The following is a 16,312-nucleotide window of genomic DNA, read 5'->3' on the forward strand; positions in this document are numbered from 1 at the left end:
CTAAGACCATGTAAGGTCACTCTGATGACTCAGACGACAAAGGCCCCGTTTTCCCCTAGTCGTCTGCACAATGGCTTGTTTGCAAAGGTCCTAGCCTGGGGAGTCGGAGTCACCGTGCTTGGAGGAAACAAGTTCTCATCCAATGTTTAGTGACCTTATCAAAAGATGCAGGATAGGAAAGGAAAAGAAGGGATAGAAGGACTGACTAGAGAGAATGGAGAGGCGGTCATGGAAACAGAAAGGGAAAGTGCGTGGGAAGAAGGAAGGAGTAAGAAAACATGCACAGCTCACATGAGAATGGTAAGGACAAGGAGATTTACACGCGAAGCCTGGAAGCGCCCCCGCCGCACTCCCGCGGGTCCCACACGTGCTTTCGCCGCTTTTGTCCACAAGGTGGCAGCCTTTGAACTCTCTTCCCCGTAAGAACGAGAAAGGGGGGCAGAGAGGAAGGAGAGAAGGCAAAGCATTCCCCCCACCAAGAACAATTTGAAAACCCACCCCATCATATTTAAAATCTGGGACAAAGAACCGTCGGGACAGAACTCCTTCCATTGCAAAACCTCGGCGCGGCCTCGGGAGCGGCCAGGCGGCCCCGGCCCGAGACAGCCCTCCCCTTTCAAGAAGCGGAGGACAGGATTGGGATCCTTGAAACCCGAAACCCAGAAACAGCATCGGAGCGGAAACCAGAGGGAAAACCTTGAACTCCTCCAGACAATTGCTTCCGGGGAGTTGCGAGGGAGCGAGGGGGAATAAAGGACCCGCGAGGAGGGGCCCGCGGATGGCGCGTCCCTGAGGGTCGCGGCGAGTTCGCGGAGCGTGGGAAGGAGCGGACCCTGCTCTCCCCGGGCTGCGGGCCATGGCCACGGCGGAGCGGAGAGCCCTCGGCATCGGCTTCCAGTGGCTCTCTTTGGCCACTCTGGCGCTCATCTGCGCCGGGCAAGGGGGACGCCGGGAGGATGGGGGTCCAGCCTGCTACGGCGGATTTGACCTGTACTTCATTTTGGACAAGTAAGTGCCGCGAGTTGTCCCCACACCCCAGGCTAAGCGGGCGAGGACGCTTTCGCCCCTGGCCGGGCTCGTTGACAGGGTCGCCTGGGGACAGGCGCGCATCTCCAGGGGCGCAGAGGGACCGCGCGGCAGGCGGCGGCGGAGTGCTGCGCCTTTGTTGGTGCGCGCTCCTCCCAGCCTCGGCTCCAGAGCTCGCAGCCGAGGCGACGCCGCTTGCTGGGAAGGGGACAGACTTTTCTGTCTTGCTTTCTGTGTCCCAGGAGCATGCAAGGGGCTTGGAGGCTGCTATTGTCTTGCTGAGTTTCTGAGACTCCCTCCCGTGTTGATGGGAAAGGCTTGCTTACCAAAGACAGAACTTGCAGGCACAGGCGCTCCTAAAGTTAGAGGCTTGGGCATTTTAAAGCCAACTGTCGCATTTTTTGTTTTGTTTTGTTTTGTTTTGAAATGCTGTCCCACGGAAGGCATTATCTTTGCTCCTAATCATATAATGCATACTTCTCACCGGGCACTGAGTGAAATTGAAAGGCAGGGTTTCTTAACCTTGGCACTTCTGAGACTGAAGCCTGGTAATTCTTTGTGGTGGGGGCTGTCCTGTGCGTTGTAGGATGTTTAGCAGCATCCTTGTCCTCTGCCCACTGGATGCCAGTAACATCCCCCGCCCCCCACTCCTACTGTATTAGCGGTGACAACTAAAAATGCCTCCAGTCATTGCCAAATGTCCCTCCCCTTCGACTCGAGAACCCCAGATGTAGGTGAATTCAAGCTCTTGACCATTTGACTGGTGGGCTACCAGGGAGGTGCAGGAGCCCTGGTTTCCTTGCAAAAAAAAAAGGATAGTGATTAGGCTTTAGGATTTGCTCAAGGGAGAGCTGAATTCTGACCAATGAAGCACTTCCCAAATCCCCATAAGTCTGCCAAGCCACAGTTACCCAAAGAAGCTTCATGCTATCTGCTGAAAACCAGCTTCAACGATAAAAAGCCCCTCACAGAAGATCCGTGCTCATTAAAACTGAGTGAGCTCTCCAGTGCCAGGAGAGGCGCTTTGCTGTTACAGTGGTAGGGAGATGGATTTCACAGACTGGAAAGTATTTAGGAGTTGGAAAAAGAGTCCTGCAAAATAAGCTGGCTAGCTGGACACCAAATGTGCTTTGCAGTTGCCCCTGGAGTTTGATTTTTCCGTAAAGGCTGTTTTGAACTCCAGATTCTTTGGATGAAAAGTGAGATTTCTTTTCTGCAGATTTATGAGAAGGTGGATACTGAAAATATGCTCCAGTGCTAAGGAATGGAATTTCTTTTGTTACTTCTAGTGGCTGGGAGGACCAGCTCACAGACTCAGAGACAGTGTCTGAAAACAGTCGGAGGTGCTCCTCCTTTGTGCTTTTTTAAAAAGCCAATTCGGAATGATATTCAGGAAAATCTGAAAAAAAAAAGAGCGGGGGACAGAATCCCCATGTCTCTGAATGGATAACTGTAGAGATACTAGAGAGATATGGATACTGTAGAGATAACCAGTTTTCCCCAAATTAATTTAGAAATTGAATTCAACTTTTCAGTCAAAGTTCTGAAAGAGTTTGATGATAAGAATTTAACAAAATGATTCTAGGCTTATCTTAGCAAAAAAAAAAAAAAAAACAGGTAGAAAGAGCTGAAACATTTTCGGAAAAGAATAATGAAGCCATACTCTCTCTCCAAATATTAAAATGTATTATAATGTAAATTAATAAAAACAGGATGGTAAAGGCCAAAGAATAGGTGGATAGAGTGGAAAATCTAAAAAGACAAATACGTGTAGATCCAAGTACATGTAAACATTTAGTGGAATTTCAAATCAGTATATAATGATTCATTAATTTTTTTTAAAAAATGGTTCCTGGACAAGTGATTGATAACATGGAGAAAGAAAAAGGTTAGATTTATACTTTACAAACCATACGCAAAAATAAATTTCAGAAAGATTGAAAATCTAAATATTTAGAATGTAATGATCAAAGAACTAGAAGATAATTTAGATGAATATTACTGTAATCTTAGGTTTAGAGCTTTTAAAACATGACAAGGAAGAAACCATAAAGGAAAATAAAGAGAGATTTGAATATATTAAAAATTAAACTTCTATAAATGAAAAATAAGCCATGAAAAGCATAAGAAGTTGCAATAACTATTGCCACATAAATCACTCTCTTAAGATTGATTTTCACATATAAAAAGCAATAAAAGCAAAATCCCAATAGGAAATAGCCTAAATGCATAATTCACAAGAGAAAAAAATATGAGTCAATAAATGAACCAAAAAGGTCATTATTAATCAAAGAAATGAAAAAAAATATATAATTTTTGTTAGGTTGACAAAAACTTTTTAAAAATTACAATATTCAGTATTGGCCAATTTGTGGGAGGTAGGCAGTGTCATATCTTACTAGGGAAAATGTAAATTGGTGCAGTCTTTCTAGACTTGCGCTGTCCAGTAGAACTTTCTAGGTTGATGGAAAAGTTCTATATCTGTGCAGTTCAATACAGTAGCTACTAGCCACATGTGACTCGAGCACTTGAAATGTAGCTAGTGCGATTAAGGAAGTGAATTTTTAATTTTATATAAGTTTAACTAATTTGAACTTTAATAGCCACATGTGGCTACCATAGTGTATAGCAGACAAGAAGATAACTTGGCAACATGTATCAAATGCTTTTTAAAAATGAGGGGTCTACCTTTCCATCCAGCAATTTCATGTCCTAAAGAAAAAAATCCAAATAGTCACAAAGAAGTACCTACATGTATGTTTACGGAGGTGCTGTTTATAATAAAAAGCTGAGGATTACATGTGTCTAACAGCAGGGGATTTACTAAGATATGATATATGCATAGTATTGAACCTGCATTGCATGTTATACAAGCTTGTAAGCTATTTTAGGAGAAATATGTAATTCTTAATATACTATATACTTTTAGATGAAAATGCAATTACAAGACGTCATCCGTGTTATGATTCCACCTGTTTAAAAAGTTAAACACATACATGTGTATGTCTCTATTTACCAATATGACAGTACTATTTGTCTCTAGCAGGTAGAATTTTAAATTTTGTTTACATGTTTTTCTTAATTTTTCTGTAATGAACATATATTACTTTTATATTCAACAAGAATAAGTTATTTTGAATTGGTTTTAAAAATCACATCAAGTCTAACCAGCGTGCTGACTTCCAAGCCCCTTGCTATTATAAAGAATGCTGCTGCTTTTATATTAATCCTGGAGTAAATGTCTAAGTGCACCACAGGATTCTTTGAAGCACCCTGGGGACCTAAAAATGCTCCAGGAAAAGAAATGGTGGGGAGACCTTTACAGACATTCAGGAGGATTCCTCTGACTTCCTTTAGCTGTTCTATTGCTGGAAGAGAAGGATATTTTTGTGCTGAATGAAAAACTTGCTAGAACTTGGTGCGCTAGTGCACACACCAACAGCTTACCATCTCGATCCAGGCTAGTTTATGAGATTGATGAGCCCAGAGCTGGGGGATGGGCCAAAAGGCAGTGGTGGCAAACAGACCCCTGGGTGGTCGCCAAAGACATGATCTTCTGTCCTAGAAAGAACCTCCTCACACAGTGCTGTCCAGCACCCAACCACAGCCAGAGTGGAAAGTGAAAAAATGCTGACTCATTTTTCCTTGGGCTTCTTAGATCCTCTGGCTAGCAAGACACTGTCTATAGTCTGAAACCAAGGGGTCATGGGGAACTGAATCCACCATTCTTCTCCCAGTCCCTGCAACTCCTTTTCCCCTGCAGCTGGTTCTCTTTTCCATGACATTAAATCTTAGCTCATTTCAGCTTTAAGCAAGCTGCGTCTCTGGCCTGGAGGGAACCCAGATTATACATTTAATGGAACGTCATGTTTTCTCAACCAGGAGCAAAGACTTCATAATGATAACCTAGAAAATACCACAGTAACACAATAGGGCATTATTAGTGGCTTTGGTGACTGGGCTGATGGACTGGGCTGCGCAAGGCTTTATACTGATGGAATTTCACGTTCACTTAAACATGCTTTTCTGGTTATAGTCAGGAAAAGTAGATTGCTGGGAATTCAATCAGGGATTTGAAAAGTTAGATTTGGAAGGCTCTGTTCAACAAAAAGCAAAGACGCAGCTAGCCTCTTTTAAGTCTTCCGGGGGATATTCCAAGATGAATGCACCCATTTGACCAACCCACAGACATAACTGTACCTTCCCTCTCTCACAGCACCCCCTGACCCTCTGTTATTACATGTATGTTTATGTATTACGTATTGGCCTATTTTACATGGAGCTATTTAGTCACTTGAATGGAGAAAGTGGATTCTGCATCATGAATCTCAAGTGGCTGGCTATGTTATGTGTGCCCTGAAGACTTCAAAAATAGAATGTGGGAAAGAGAGCAGAAGTGGAGATAGTGGGCTGGAAGGCAGGAGTAAACGCTGAGCAGCTTTATTTATAGGACTTTCCAAAGCCACTGCCTGTCATTCATTTTCTGCACCTAATAAATCCATATGTGTCTAAAGGCCCCCCACAGGCTCACCGTGTGCTCCTTCCCCATAAGACCTCCGACTCCGCCTGCCACTTCCCTTCTCTTCGGCACCAATTTTCTCTTTCTTCCACTGTACAAAGGGACTCCGTGTTGCCACTCCCCCAGAGTTCCAACCACAGCACCCACAACTGGTTGATGCCCTGGTGGTGCTGATTTGCAAGACCACTATTATATGTTGTACTCCAGGGACAGGATCATCAGACAGATTTTTGTAGCATTAGACTGGAAACTTCACCACCAGGTATAGTATTGGCTTTTTTCTGGGAAAATGTCTTCTGAGTTCCCAACTACTAACTTACAAAAGAAATACTGGATTGGGAACTTGTCTGAGTCTTGCAGACTCATGCTCTCTCACAAGGGTCCCAAAGACAACCTTGTTTGTTAGGTAGAGCAAGCACGACTGTCCCTAATTTGAAGATAAGAAAACCTTTGTTCGGTCCACTGGGTTAAGTGACTTGCCCAAGGACCTAGGATTAGATCACCACAGAGCCAGGACAGTATCTGCCCTTGACTCCCAGACCAGCTCTTTCCACTCATCTTCTCTGTACAATTGGGCCATAATGAGAAGCACATGGCAATACAACTAGAGGAACTGGGTAGATTCCAGGAATGCAAAATCCCTGCATCAGAGTTTCAGTAAATCATGGTGCATAAGGTGATTAAGGTTACTTAACTGAGGAGCTACTGCTTTGCTGTTAAATCAGCTGTAGTTGATGGAAAGTATCAGGAACTCCAACTACCTGCAATCCAGAGAAATGCTCCAGAGATCTGGAGGGTTATTCAATGAGTCAGACTTTAAGGTGTGTTCAGGACTTTTGATTATGATAAATTAGTAATTTGTTCAGACTGAATCTGATGGAAAAGGGAAACGAAGTCTGTAAATATGCTAAAACACACAGATGTAGCTTATTTTCAGAAATACATTGGAAGATGGCTTAGTGTCTGCAAAATTGACTCTGAATAAGGAAAGCAAAGAGTTCAATAGAAGGCACCTTGAAGATGCTACAAGATATTTTATATGCTTTTGGATTTTAATTCACATAAACCTTGTATATGTATTGTTAATTTCATTCCTAAGTATTTGATCATTTTGGTTATTGTAATGGGAAATTTTCTTCCATTTTAATTTTTAACTTATTTTCTCTTAGACATATAAAGAGTACAACTATCTGTGTTGATTTTGTTGTGAATTATTTTACTGTTTCAAATAATTTCCTAGTTGATTCTCTTGGGTTTTCTTATATAATCATATAATCATATAATCTGCAAATAACAACTTTATCTCCTCTTTTCTCATGTCATACTCTAATTTCTTTTTCTCAACTTTTAAGTTCAGGGGTACATACAAACCTGCACATTCTGCATATGTACCCCTGAACTTAAAAGATTTTTAAAAAAGAAATTACATAAGAGTATGTCATGCAGTTTTGTTGTACAGATTATTTCATCACCCAGGTATTAAACCTAGTACCCATTAGTTATTTTTCCTGAACTTCTCCGTCCTTTCACCTTCCACCCTCCGATAGGCCCCACCTCTGTGTGTCCCTGTGTTCTCATCGTTTAGCACCCACTTATAAGTGAGAACATGTGGTATTTGGTTTTATGTTCATGCATTAGTTTTCTAAGGATAATGGCCTCTGGCTCCATCTTTGTTCCTGCAAAGGACATCATCTCCTTCTTTATAGCTGCATAGAATGCCATGGTGTATATGTACCACATTTTCTTTGTCCAGTCTATCATTAATGGACATTTAGGTTGATTTCATGCCTTTGCTATTGTGAATAATGCTGCAGTGAACATATGCATACATGTGTCTTTATAATAGAACAATTTATATTATTTTGGGTATATACCCAGTAATGGGATTGGTGGGTCGAATGATATTTTTGTCTTTAGGTCTTTGAGGAATTGCCACACTATCTTTTAAAATAATAATTTTAAAGGGCATCAGAAAAATGGTTATTGGGACCAGGAATTTCTTTTATTATTATTATTTTTGTACTGAGGTGGACTTAATGCTTGGTTTTAAATGCTCCTCCAATTAAGTTCCACATTTGGAGAGGGCCTTTCAGGCCAGGCAATAGTTGGTAGGACTGCCTGCAAACTGGATGGTTTGACATATGGGTCAAAAATAAAAATAAATATGGCAAAACTGTTTTGTTTTGTTTTGTGTTTCTGTGTGGGTCAGCCAAGTAACTACCTCTGCTTTATTTAGCTGTGGAGACCTGGTTAAACTCAGTGTCAAGGAGCGTTGGAGGAAGGCACCTGTCCCAAGATAACCTGTAATTGTGTCCAAATGCTAAAGGACTCCTCGTGGTCCAGAAACAAATTCTGGGATCAATTAGGGAGACTTGGCTGTAATATAAATGCAAATGGGATTTGCTCTATGCTAATTTAGAACGCGTGTCTGTGTTTGGTATGCGGCCAAGAGACTGGATCTCGCCTCTCCCACTGATTACTCTGCAATAAAAGACAAAGAGAATATTTGAACATTTGTTGACATGTTTTTCAGACACGTCAGATTCATAGGGAAAAACTAATTAGATTTCTCCAATTTGACTCAGCAGATTTCTTCCGTTCATTTGGCATAGATGACGTACTCAGTTTTGATCACAAGCGTGTATTCCAGTACAGGCGTGGATAAAACAACGCCTACTGCAAGCAATGTCCTGCCATGGGAGGTGCAAGGAATGCAAAATAAACAGAAAGAAGTCCCAGGCTACCAGGTTTTTATGGAGAAAAGTGTTAGAAGGACTCCAGGCAGCCAAAGCTAAAGACTTCAATGAGGATTTGGGAAAGAGGCCAAGTAAAGTCAATTTTAGATCAATAAGAAATAAGAAGTAACATTTACTGAGCCCTTGCTACCTGCCAGACACTATAGTAAACACTTTGCCTGTATGATCTTGTTTAGTGTTTATAACCTCCAGAAGGTCTGTACAGTCATCATTACTATTTCACACATGAGGAGACCGAGGTTTAGAGAGGTTACCCAAGGTCACTCTGAGTGGTGAAACTAAGCCTCAAACCCAAGCCCCTCTGACTCATGATCTATGCACAAAGATTAAAAAAAAAAAAAATCTAAATATGCAAAAGAACATTGAATCAATCAAGGTAGGTCAGGTTATGCTGTGGTAACAAATAACCCCTGAATCTCAGTCACACAAAACAACAAAGTTTTATTCTCTGCATATACTACATGTCTGATAGGAGTCAGCAGGGCTCTTCTTATGGTGATGGTTCTGGGAGCCAGGCTGGTGGAGACGGCTTCCTGATACCTCCTGCCACCATCAGGGCTGCGAGGGACGAGAATGCTAGACGATGTCTGGCTGGCCATGAAATGCTCCAGCCAGCAGTGATGTGTGTCCTTCTACTCACAGCCCATTGGTCAGAACTGGTCAGATAGCCTCACTCTATGGAAAAAGACTTGAAGAATAATCCTCCATGTGCCTAGATGAAAGGAAAAGCCAGATATGGGTGGACAATAAAAGCTTCTACTGAAAACCTATAATTATAATTTGCTTTGGCTTGAATAAGCAAGAAAGAAGTAGCCATTGAGAGAGAATAAAGAGATAAGGCTTCTGGAGAAAGGTCAGTTTTGAGCCATGTCTTGGATATACAGCATTCACCAACCTAGAATTACTGTCAGACGTGATGTTTCAAATGTGCCCAAGAGGCAATGGTAGCTCCTTCTCTTTTCCTCCCTTCCACATTCTCCCCATACTTTAGGTGAAACATTCAGTGAGGTGGGCGGGGGATTAAATTAGATCAAATGGAAAGTGGAAATGGAGATTAGACATGCTCTCCTGCCACCTAAGTGTTACATGAATATATTTGAAAGACAAAACTCTCTTTTTCCATAGTTTATGGAATATGAGGGAATTTGAAAGGCTGGGGAAAGACAGCAGCCCATGGAACACAGACCACTGCAGCAGCAGAGCTCAGAGGATGCCTGTACACTGCAGGGGCTGATTCTGAGTTTGAATCAAGAGTATCTGGGCTCCAACTTGTGCTTCTCAATGAGGGTGCTGCTGGCATTTTTGATGGGACAGTGTTTCCCTGTAATGGACTGTAGGTTGCTTTATCTTTCCTCCTCCTTGCTTTCTAAATACCATTAGCCTTTCTGTTCATTGCGATGCCCAATACATGACAGCCTCTCTACTTATTTCTAAGGTTGGTACTACCTTGGTTGAGAACTCCTGACTGAAAGAAGGCAGGGCAGAGCAGGGCATGCCATTGATGTTGATTCCAAGCACCCAAGAACCACATCTGGGCATTTATCTGAAGGAAGAAATTGGGAGGCTTCCATGATAAGACCTCCAGTGGAAATTGTAGACCTTGGGAATGAATATACTAAACTAGTGGTTCTCAACCAAGGGCCAGATCACTACTTCAGAGGGTTGAGGAGGACATGTGTATTCTGGAAAAGCTTCTCAGTTGATTCTGATTCAGGTCCCTCCCTCAGTGAGTCGTAAGACTGAACAGAGAGACAAGAAAAGCTGCCCCATAATGATGGCTCATGCTTATGGCTTTATGGTGAGGATATAGCTGAGGCAGCGCACACCTTGTAGCTGGGCTACAGGCAGTGCTCTTATTTTGGATGGTGGCAGAAGAAGCCACATACAATATGAAGGCAGAAGAGCAAAGGTCACTGAGAGGCCATGTTTTGCCCTTCGGTGTTGCCAGGTCCTGCTGTGTGTACATATACATTTAAGCCATGATATTTACTAGCCAGGACACTCCTTTGCTTCCTTTCTCGTAAGTGTCCCTACATGAAATGTGCCTCACGGGAATGCTTAACACAGCGCTTAAGAAGGCCAACTTTGGAATCAGGCATCAGCAGCTTTAAATATCAGCTCAACGCTTCACCAAGCATTGTGACCTTGGGAAAATTATTTAGCCTCTCTGAACTTCAGTATTGTTAATCAAATAGGCATTAAAATGTCTGTCTCACAAAAGTGTGGTAAAGATTAAAACCTTTAATCATTTGGCACATGAGTGCTGAGACGATAGATGGTGATGGTGATGGTTATGGTGGTGGAGGTGGACGTGATGATAAGGATGATGGTGATGGTGGTGATGGTGATAGTGATAGTGGTGATTATGGTGATGTTGACAGTTGTGATTAAGATGATGATGGTGATGGTGATAAGGATAATGGTGATGGTGGTGGTGGTGACAGTGATAGTGATAATGATAATGGTAGTAGTGATGATAGTGATGGTGGTGGTAGTGATGACAGTGATGGTGATATGGTGATGATGGTGGAGGTGGAGGTGATGATGATGATAATGATGATGATGGCAGTGGTCATGGTGGTGGTGGTGTTAACAATTACCCCTGGAGAAAGAAAATATGGTCCTCTAACAAAAGATACCTCCATAGATTCCAAGCAGGACTGCCTGGCTAGGATAAGGAATGTATCAATTCAATATTTATCAAGCTGTGCTAGACTTCTGGAATCACAAAATGCCTAAAACAAGTACCAGTTCTTAAGGAGCTCATAGTTTTGTAGAAGAGATGGGGAAACAGTGAAATAATTTACTTTTGGTTGAGATGAGAGGAAGGAGGTGACTTTGAATCTAGAGCTTGGAAGTTGATCAGGATTTTGTCAGGTGACAAAGTAAAGAAAAAGGCAACATTTAGGAAAGCAAACTAACACATACTCTTTGTGATATGAATGTGACAGGGAAATAATCTGGAAAGAGTTTGGATTTTGTTCCATCAGGAATAGGTTATGAGATTAAAGTTTTCTAAGGACAAAAGTGTCAAGCTTATGTATGTGTTTTAGAAATACATATCTATCATCTATGTTTGCAGTGGGAATGAAGGAAAAAAATAATAAATGAGATTGGGGGTTCTTTTGTATTAAGGATCAGCAGGATTGGATGAGCCATTGGCTGTGAGTGAATGGGAGAGGGAAGGGTTGCAACAGTAAGGAGCAGGCATCAGAAGGAAAGAGAAGTTGGTGTGGACATGCTGAGTCTGAATATGTAGGGCATGTGCGTGGAGATGTTGAGTAGGCAATTGGCTTGATACCCTGGAGCTGAAAATAAAAACTTGACTGTTGTAAGCCCAAGGGTAATAGTTGAAAATGCAGGTATGGATAATAAATAATATCAAGATAATATCAGGATTTTAAAATGCCAAGAAGAGGTGGAGTTTGAAGAGGAAGATGGCCAAGGTCCAACCCAAAGGAATTGCTAACAGGAATTGTCTGGGCAAGAGAAGAAAATCCACTAAACAGAACTGAGAAGAAGCAGAACAGTCAGAGAACCAGCAAAGAATTGTATTAGTGAGGCAAGGAGGGACAGAATTTCAATGTGGGGGAAGGGGTGATCATTCAGATGTTTTCCCCTGAAATCATCTCCTCCTCAATGTATGGTCTTGGTGAATGGTGGCACTATAAGTCTAGCTACTTAAGCCAGAGATATGAGGGTAATCTGTTGTTCACACTCAAGCCTGACAATATCCACTGCCATATCTCTCCCGGGTTGACCTTGTTCTCTACCTTGTCATTGTCCTAGCTCAGGCATTCACCATTTTCACCCAGTTCCAGTGAAATATTCTCTAAATTGGTCTCTTTGCTTCCTTTCTTTACCGCTCTCCCCACCTTGTATTCTTGACAATCAATTCTAAAATTGATCTTTTTAGAACACAAATCTAATATTGATACCATCTTCCCTAACTCTCACCTCTTACGCCTTAGACATCTCCAAAGCTCTTTCAGGATAAAGTGTAAACTCTTCAGCAAAGTGTCCAAGACCTTTATTGCTCAGGTCACTATGCATTTCCAAAACTTCATATCTTACCATATCCCACATCTTTTTGATTTTCAAAAAACTGTGCTGCATAGTTCCCCAAACTAATCCTTGCCCTCTCTTGCCTTTAGCTGTAATGCCCTTTACCACCACACACATCTTTACTAGGTGATGCTTGCCCATTTATCCTTTGAGATGATTACTAGTACATGGTCCCCTCCTATTACTAGCTGTGGGCTCCCTGTGGTAAGAAAAAATAAGAAGAAGAACAATCACTTTTCTATGTTATTTCTTCATTCAAAGTTCCTTCCTTATTCAGAATCTTCTAACCCCATAACAACTCATATTGTATGACAAGCCATAGAGTGGTCCATTTTCAAGAGATGGAGAGGAAAAACCCTTAGTGTTTGTCCTCTGGGGTTTCATCCAGTGACCTGACCTGATTTTCCCCTGATGCTTAATGATATGCAGCCCTAATTAATAAATACCTGTAGGGACCTCCTGGAAGATGGCTTTCCCAATATCTTGATTGCAAATGGATTGTGATGAGAATCATAGTCCCCCTACCACCACTCTTGACATTAAAAATAATGCAGATTCCAGGTTTGCAGAAATTATATAGCAAATAAGAATTCTATAGCAAATAACAGAAAAGTGAAGAATCCTAATTGTAACTGTACACCAGTCACAATAATAAACAATACAAGGTAAAATGAAACTTCAGATGCTATTAGACAACACTAAGCGTAAATAAACATTAAAACTCATTGTTAACAGAGTGACCAAACATCCTAATTTGCCCAGGACAGACCTGGTCTATGCTTGTTGTCCCAGCATAATTATGAATGTCTTCTTTTACTCTCAAAAATGTCTCAGTTTGGATTTTAAATTATATGGTCATCCTGATTATTAACTGTTGTAAAAGACAGTATCAAAAGGAAAGGGGATTGAAGGTCAAACAGGTAAAGCACCTTGCGCACTTTGTTCCATTAAAATGGGCAGCCATTTCAGCACTCCTGCTTCCATTTAAGTGCTCTAATTTTAAGTATTTTCTGGAATCCTCACTCCCAAATTCCCATAACAATTAGCGGAAGTTCTTTAATACCTTTCACTATCTTAGCACCTAACACTTTGAACTGTAATTGTACATTTCCTGACCCTTCCATGGGGAGGCAGTGTTGCCTAATGGTTAAGAGCACAGGGTTAAACCCAGAAAGACTTTATGAGCATAGTGTTTGGACAAGCATGGACTTCAACATGGACTCTGAGTCTAGACCGCTTGGGTTCAAATCTCAGCCCTACTACATACTAGCTGTATGTCCTTGAGTAAGCTGTTTAACCTCTCTATGAACTCAGTTTCCTCACCTGGAAAAAGGGAGATAATAATAGTATGTGTCACATAAGGTTGTGCTCAGAACAGCGGTGGCCATACTGGAAATGCTAGCTGTCATTATTAAGTGGCAATGAATGTAAGGTGCCCAGCACAATGCCTGCTGCTTAGTAAGTGCTCAGTAAATGTCAAGTGTCATAATTATTCATCTTTATATAGACTCCAAAGGACCAACGAGGCACTCAAATATCAGTTTGCTGATCAATAAGTGGCATACTATAAGTAGGCCCAGCAAGATGAGAACTGAAAAAAAGCCATATACTTTAGCAGAAATAAGGGCATTGGTGACTTTTGAAAGTGCTGTTTTGGGGCATCATAAGAGCTGAAACTAAAAATGAGCTGAGAGTCTTAACAGGAGATGAGAAAGCAAGTTTATGACCTCAGAAAAAGATCTGGAGCATAAATGTTTAGCTTCTCCCTCATTCCTTCCCCCTCTGTCATCTAAAACTGTCCCATCTCCCAAAAGAAAAAGTCGAAGAAAGTGTCTAGGAGATGCTGCATCAGGTCCAGAGACTAAGAGCGTTGACACTGACATGCAACACATGCGTTAGAAATTCACTAGAAATAAAGCAGATGGACTGAGTATGAAAGAGGTCAAGCCAGGGTCTACTCTCAACTCTGTTGCCAAATTGTAAAAAAATATGCAGAGAAAGATCTGTGAGGAGCCCCTAGAATAATCCCAGATCTAGAAGTGAGTTTGCAGTCCAGTGGGGACCTGAGAGAGATGAGAACCATCTCCTTGGAGCCCTGTTGCCGTTGGGCATCAGCATCATGCAGAGGCAGCTGCTCTGTGGGAGTCAACGGGGAAACCAAGCCACAAGAGATGCCTATGAAAACCAGGCACCTCCATGACTGTGATCCTGTCCAGCACTGCTGAGTCCTCCCACTAGATCGTGAGCCTCCAGGAAAACAGCAGAGTTTTGTGTTTAATTATGTAGATGTACTAGGGATCAAGAATGAGGCCACCAGGTACAGCACAATGCAAACCTGAAGTAGAGGCCAGGCCAAAACAGCCCCTACATGTGGCAAGCTGGAATGATGTAACTGTGTCCAAAACAAGCAGACAAACCTTGCAGAGGTGAAGTTCCTTTGTGGAAATGACTGGGGTTGATTCCATTCCCCACTCTCCCCTAGCTGATGGACAACAACATGAGCTTACTTTAGCCATCAAGACTAACTCCTTTTCACCAGATTAATTCCTTTGAGAAGTTTATAAGTGTGAGATGATGCAAGTGTGTGTATGTGTAAGTTATTTTGGAAGCAAATGCCAAGCCAAGTTATACCTTTCCACATTCAAGGATGAAACTAGGGCCTACAAAACTTTAGCACCTTAAGATAAGTGATTAAACAAAATTCCTGAGGTAGAAGTATAATGTATTTATGGAAAGCATGTTCAGTAGCGAAAAAAGGAAAGGTCAATTGTAGCACCATATGACTTCAATTAAGTTAAATAAAACAGTAAATTTGTGAAACAGGAGATAAAATACGAAATGAGAAGATTAGGGACCTAGAACAGTTAAGGAAATATAAAATAATGTGGAAAAATTTCAAGTCACCAAAGAAGCGGTAAAGAGCAGAACTGACAATGCAGAAAATGAAATAAATGATGCAGGCATGTTTAAGGAATTCTCATAATTTGAGGAGGAAAATGCAGTAAGAAGAAAATGATGAATGATAAAATGATAAATAATGAATGGAAAAAATAGCTATTCGAAGGACCAAATAACTGCATTGCTAAAGTATAGTCTAGAAGAAAATTTCAATGCTTTAATAGAAGAAAACTCTTCTGACTTAAGAAAAATTTGAAAATGCAGATTGAGTAGGCTCATCAAGTGATAATCTCAATTAATTATTCATTAAAAGACACTAATACTTAGACATTTCCTGGTGAAAATCTTTAATTTAAAAGACAAAAGAAGAACTTTAGAAGTGGGAAGAAAACATATGGTACCTGCGAAGGCTCTGAACATAAAATGGTGAATTTTGATTGACACAATTAATCTTTTATGATGGATAAAATTTTTGATGAACAAATTTTGATGGATTTATCAACTAAAATGTTATACCCAGCCAAGATGTCACTTACACATGAAAAAAATAAAAAAGCATTTTCAGATACATATAGATTCTTCTTGAAAGGGGAGTGGGATAATTTTCTTCAGGAAATTATCTGAAATGTGAATCAAAGTTTTAAAAAATAAAATATAATAGTTATTACACAAAAGAAGTGGAAATGACCATTGAATCAATTTAAGCAAATATATGTCTAAATAGTATTTTCAATAAATTTTGAAATAATATTGCATCAACAGACAAAAGCAGTCTGTCATGAGAAAGGAACAAGCTGAAAATAAGAAACATTGGGGGAAAAGTACACTGTTTCTGAATATTGAAATCCATTAGAAATAATGACCACCACACTGAATATTGCAAAAAAAATAAAAATAGATTCAGTTCATCAGAGGACAGTTTGAGAAAATTCCTCAGAACTTAAGCTGAAAGGATACAGAGATTAAAATTACGAGAAAAGAGGCCAGGTGCGGTGGCTCACACCTGTAATCCCAGCACTTTGGAAAGCCAAGGCGGGCAGATTACCTG

At 41.0% G+C, this 16,312-nt stretch overlaps 1 protein-coding gene across 3 annotated transcripts in view; it reads left to right on the plus strand.

Annotated features, from left to right (window-relative positions):
* The first annotated feature begins 443 nt into the window (after positions 1-443).
* The window catches only part of ANTXR1 (ANTXR cell adhesion molecule 1), a 237,863-nt gene continuing 221,994 nt past the window's right edge, over positions 444-16,312 (plus strand). Inside the window, exon 1 of one of the 3 annotated variants that reach the window (XM_021924899.2) lies at positions 444-1,008. In XM_021924899.2, coding sequence (XP_021780591.2) covers positions 857-1,008 — 152 coding nt within the window. In that variant the 5' untranslated portion in view covers positions 444-856. The remainder of the gene's footprint in view (positions 1,009-16,312) is intronic. The other 2 variants (XM_009184349.4, XM_009184350.4) reach the window with 2 other exon arrangements.

This window comes from Papio anubis, chromosome 14 (genome assembly GCF_008728515.1).
Source record: "Papio anubis isolate 15944 chromosome 14, Panubis1.0, whole genome shotgun sequence".
NCBI classification, from domain to species: domain Eukaryota; kingdom Metazoa; phylum Chordata; class Mammalia; order Primates; family Cercopithecidae; genus Papio; species Papio anubis.